Raw genomic sequence first — 3,972 nt, forward strand, 5'->3', positions numbered from 1 at the left:
CAGTGCTGCCGGTCTCTCAATTTAACGTCGCTTCCTCTTTTGGGTCCGAATTTTCACCCCTGCTCTGCTCCTCCTTCCACCCCGCCTCCACCGCGGGAGAGTGAACGGGAAATTTGAGTGTCCTCTGCTTTAGCCAAGACTGTCCTTCCCTGTAAGGGGGATTTCTCTACCTGGACTCTCCAGTCTTGTGCTCGTGGGGTCCAGAAGGGGCCCCTGACGGGAAGCGTCCAGGTGGGTGGGTGGGGGCAAGCCAGGAAAGGCCCAGGGCTCCCCGGGAATGTGAGAGAGGGTGGGGGGGGGCTGCTGAGCTGGCCACTCGGGGTTCCAATGGGGGGTGGTGGTGTTTATGCTCCAGAGAAGGTGGCGGAGGCTGTTTCCTGACCCCTCTGCACATATGCTGGATTTAGGGGAGCGCTGGGTGAGCCCCAGGAATGGGGGGCTAGGGGGACTGAGAGACTAAGAAACCGAAAACCAGAATCACAGACAGAGAGAGACCCAGAGAGACTGACACAGACGCACAGAAATAGTGAGGCCCGAGATGGAAACACTGCCTGAGACCTCATAGGATGACAGTCCACAGAGACGGGGACAGATCAAGAGCGAGAGAGGCACAAAGAGGCGATGCGGAGTTAAAGACCCTCAGAGAGGCAGAGGCGGAGAGAGATAACCGGAGAGACACGGGAGGGAGAGACCTGGGGACGAAGAGGAGACGGTGGGCCTCAGAGGGCGAGAAAGCAGATGGAAAGCGGAGAGAGATTCAGAGAAGAGAAAGTTAGGGAAACTTCAGACGCGAGGCGGAACCGGGATCCCCACGCGCTCCGCCCCGGAAAGCTCGGCTTCCTGAGTTCTATAAAGCGCGGGGCCCCGGGCCCGGCTGCAGCCGCCCGCCGCCGGCCATGTGCCCCCGCAACGACGCCTCCCCGGACCCCGAGGCCCAGCTGCCGCCCGCGCCCCCCGGCAGCGCCTGCCGCCCGCTGCCCTGGGCCCTGAGCGCCGCGCTGCTGCTGCTCGCGGGCACCGGCGCCGCCTGCGCGTTCCGCTGGGCCTTGCCCTCGGCCCCCGCCGCGCCGGGCCCCGGGCAACCCGAGCTCCCCCAGCTCCCCGAGTTCCTGCCGGACGCCGGCGCCCGCCTCCCCGACTCTCCGCAGGTAAGATGCGCCCGGAACCCCTTCCCTCTCCGGGCCCCCGAGAGCACCACTTCCTTGCGCAGGACCTCGGTGCGGGGCACCCCGTGAGACCCCCATCTGCGTCCGGGGCCCCGGAGGGTAACTCTTTCTCCGTCGAGGACCCCCGAGGGCTCTTCTTGATCTCCAGCCGTGAAGGGGACTCAACTCTCGGGGAACCTCGCTTTTCTCCTGCGCCTTTCTTCCCAAGGGCCCTTGGAGGGAATCGGTCCTCCTTTCTCTGCTGAATCACGAGGTTCTGCCCTTGCGGAACCCAGGGGTTGGTGGAGCTTCGGGTGTGCGTGATGCTCGCGTAGTTACATGGAGCGCGGGGGAGGTCTCGGGACCTGCGCAGACCCCAGGGATCCCCACTTTCCCGGGGGCTGCGGCAGCGGGACCGGGAGCCTCCGCCCACATTCCACCTTTCCCCTCTCGGCAGGGCGTGTTCGCGCAGCTGGTGGCCCGAGATGGTGAGTGTCCCGCGGTCATTCCCCTTGGGCTTTCGGGGCGGGGGTGGGGGTAGCAACAAGGTGGAGGAACCCCGGGACAGGGAGGCCTCTTCTCCCTCCGTGTGACCCTCTTCGCCTCCTCTCTGAAAGCTGTCCCCTCTTCTCTGAATCTCTCTCCGCTTCCCGAAGCTTGGAACCTCCTCCATCTTCCTGGCCTTCCCAGGACCCTCCCAGGGCGCTGGCTTTTCCTCCTTGGACCCTCCGATGTACCTACCTCAGTCTCCCCACTCCCAGCCGACCCGGGGCTTGATCCCCCAGATCCCACCTGCTCCGGTCTCTCCCGCTGGGCTCTGGGAGGTCCGTCTCCCTCCCCCGCCCCCACCTCCGTTGGCTCCTTTGGGAGACCTCCTCCTCAGTCCCTGGTCCTTCCAGACTCTTCCTACCCTCTCCCTTCCCTTCTCCCCCGCCTGCCCCCTCCCCACGTGTCTGCCCTTCTCAGTCCTCTTCCGGACTCGCCTCCCCACGCCTTCCCCTCGGTCTTCTCTCCCTTCCCGACACTCTCCCTCCACCTCCTCCCTCTCGGGGTTCCTCCGGGCTGTGCCACCTCCCCCTTCCCCTCACCTTCCCCCCTCCCCACCTTGCGCTCGGCAGTCCGACCGCCCCTCTCACCTTGGGCATCCTGTGCCCTCCTGCGGCTTCCCGCTGCGGTTCCCACCCTGCCGCCCACGCTCGCTCTTCCCGACTGTCCTCCTCTCCCCTCCCTCGGAGTCTTGTCCTCCCTTCCTTCCCTCGCCAACCTCCCCTCCATCTCAAAACCCCTTCCTTCTGAGCCTCCTGTCCCCCTCCAGCTCAGAGCCCCAGCACCTCCTCCCCAGGGCTGCACCCCTGCCGCACAGCCACGCTCAAGGAACCTCCCCCTCTTCTTTCTCCCTCAGTGCAGCTGACCGAAGGGCTCTTGCGCTGGTACAGTGACCCCGGCCTGGCAGGCGTGTTCCTGGGGCCGGGCCTGAGTTACGACCAGCACACTGGGGAGCTGATGGTGACGGAACCCGGAGTCTACTATGTTTTCTTGCACCTAAAGCTGCAGCGGGTAGTATCCAGCCAAGGCTCCGGCTCTGTCTCTGCCGTCTTGCACCTGCAGCCGCTTGGTGCCCCGCTTGCAGCCCTGGCCATGACCTTGGACCTGCCTCCTCCATCCTCAGAGGCCCGTGACTCCGCAGCTGGTTTCCGGGGCAGCCTGCTGCACCTGGACGCGGGCCAGCGCCTGGGTGTGCACCTGCGGGCTGAGGCGGGGACACACCTCGCCTGGCAGCTGGCGCAGGGTGCCACCGTCTTGGGCCTCTTCAGGGTGGCCACCAAAGTCCCCACTGGACTCCCCTCGTCGTGACCCACTGACATGGGGCCTGGCTCCCGGCCCCTGGACGGAGAAAGAATGTTGCCTTCTTTCACTGGGATTCTTGGGGACAGAGGGTCCCAGCTACTCTACCTCACCCGGCTTGGCAGGGGTCCCCGCTGCTGACCCCCTCCTCAAGGACTCTCCAAGTCGCTTTCCAAGTCGCTCTCCCGTTCCTGCCCCAAGTTGGACTTCTGGTATTTATTCTGAGCCTGAGCTCAACAGTGGACTTTATATTAATCCATTCCATTTCTATTTATTGAGCATCTGCTGTACACAAGGGCCTGAGCAGGGCTGGTGAAACATCAGTACACAAAACAGATTTTGAAAAAAAAAATCGTTATTTATGTTAATATGTGAGAAATAAAGACTTATCCCCAGCCCCCGTTTTGGCAACCAGGGGTCTAGTCTTCGGGGGTCTGTGTGACTATGCTGTGTGAGCTCCACGTGTGAAAGTCGTTCTGAGCATGTCCTGTGTGTCAGGCACTGTTTTAGGTGTTGGGGACACAGCTGTGAACAAGACAGCCCAGCTTTTGCACATCTGGCCCCCAGGTATGCCTGCTTGGCCCTAGGACTGAGGCAGTGTGTGTCCCTGTGTGACTGCACCACGCGGGAGACTGTGCGATGGTATTGGTACTAGATAATAGGACACTTGTATACTCAGCGACCGCCCAGTATTGAACCTTTATGGTATGTCAGACAACCTGAAGAACCTTCTTTGAGCCATAGCGACCCTATGCTTTCGGGACTTCATACCCATTATGTCATTCTCTCTGCTGGGGACGTGACCCGCTTGTATCTGCGTGGCAGAAGTCCTGTGTAATTCCGTTCTGCAGGACCTCCCTTGCCAGCTCTGTTCTGTGACCTCAGGCTGGTAACTTGAAATTGGCCATGGGCGTCTGCAAACGCTTCAGGCTGGCTTCACATGATTGTGTGCGGATCATCTGTTGAAGACAGTGACGGGGAA

At 62.2% G+C, this 3,972-nt stretch overlaps 1 protein-coding gene across 1 annotated transcript; it reads left to right on the forward strand.

Moving 5' to 3' along the window:
• The first annotated feature begins 465 nt into the window (after positions 1 to 465).
• TNFSF9 (TNF superfamily member 9) lies at positions 466 to 3,385 on the forward strand. Its single transcript, XM_059159688.1, has 3 exons — positions 466 to 1,148; positions 1,603 to 1,633; positions 2,548 to 3,385. Exons 1-3 carry the CDS (start codon positions 897 to 899, stop codon positions 2,997 to 2,999), a joined length of 735 nt encoding a protein of 244 aa, XP_059015671.1. The 5' UTR covers positions 466 to 896; the 3' UTR covers positions 3,000 to 3,385.
• Positions 3,386 to 3,972: the final 587 nt, after the last annotated feature.

Source organism: Mustela lutreola, chromosome 2 (genome assembly GCF_030435805.1).
Source record: "Mustela lutreola isolate mMusLut2 chromosome 2, mMusLut2.pri, whole genome shotgun sequence".
NCBI classification, from domain to species: domain Eukaryota; kingdom Metazoa; phylum Chordata; class Mammalia; order Carnivora; family Mustelidae; genus Mustela; species Mustela lutreola.

Excerpts from the sequence above, each read along its gene's own strand:
- TNFSF9 (XM_059159688.1), top strand. The coding sequence starts at position 897 with ATGTGCCCCCGCAACGACGCCTCCCCGGACCCCGAGGCCCAGCTGCCG. Across the intron at positions 1,149-1,602 it reads GCCTCCCCGACTCTCCGCAG|GGCGTGTTCGCGCAGCTGGT; the intron begins GTAAGATGCGCC and ends CCCTCTCGGCAG. Across the intron at positions 1,634-2,547 it reads GCAGCTGGTGGCCCGAGATG|TGCAGCTGACCGAAGGGCTC; the intron begins GTGAGTGTCCCG and ends TTTCTCCCTCAG.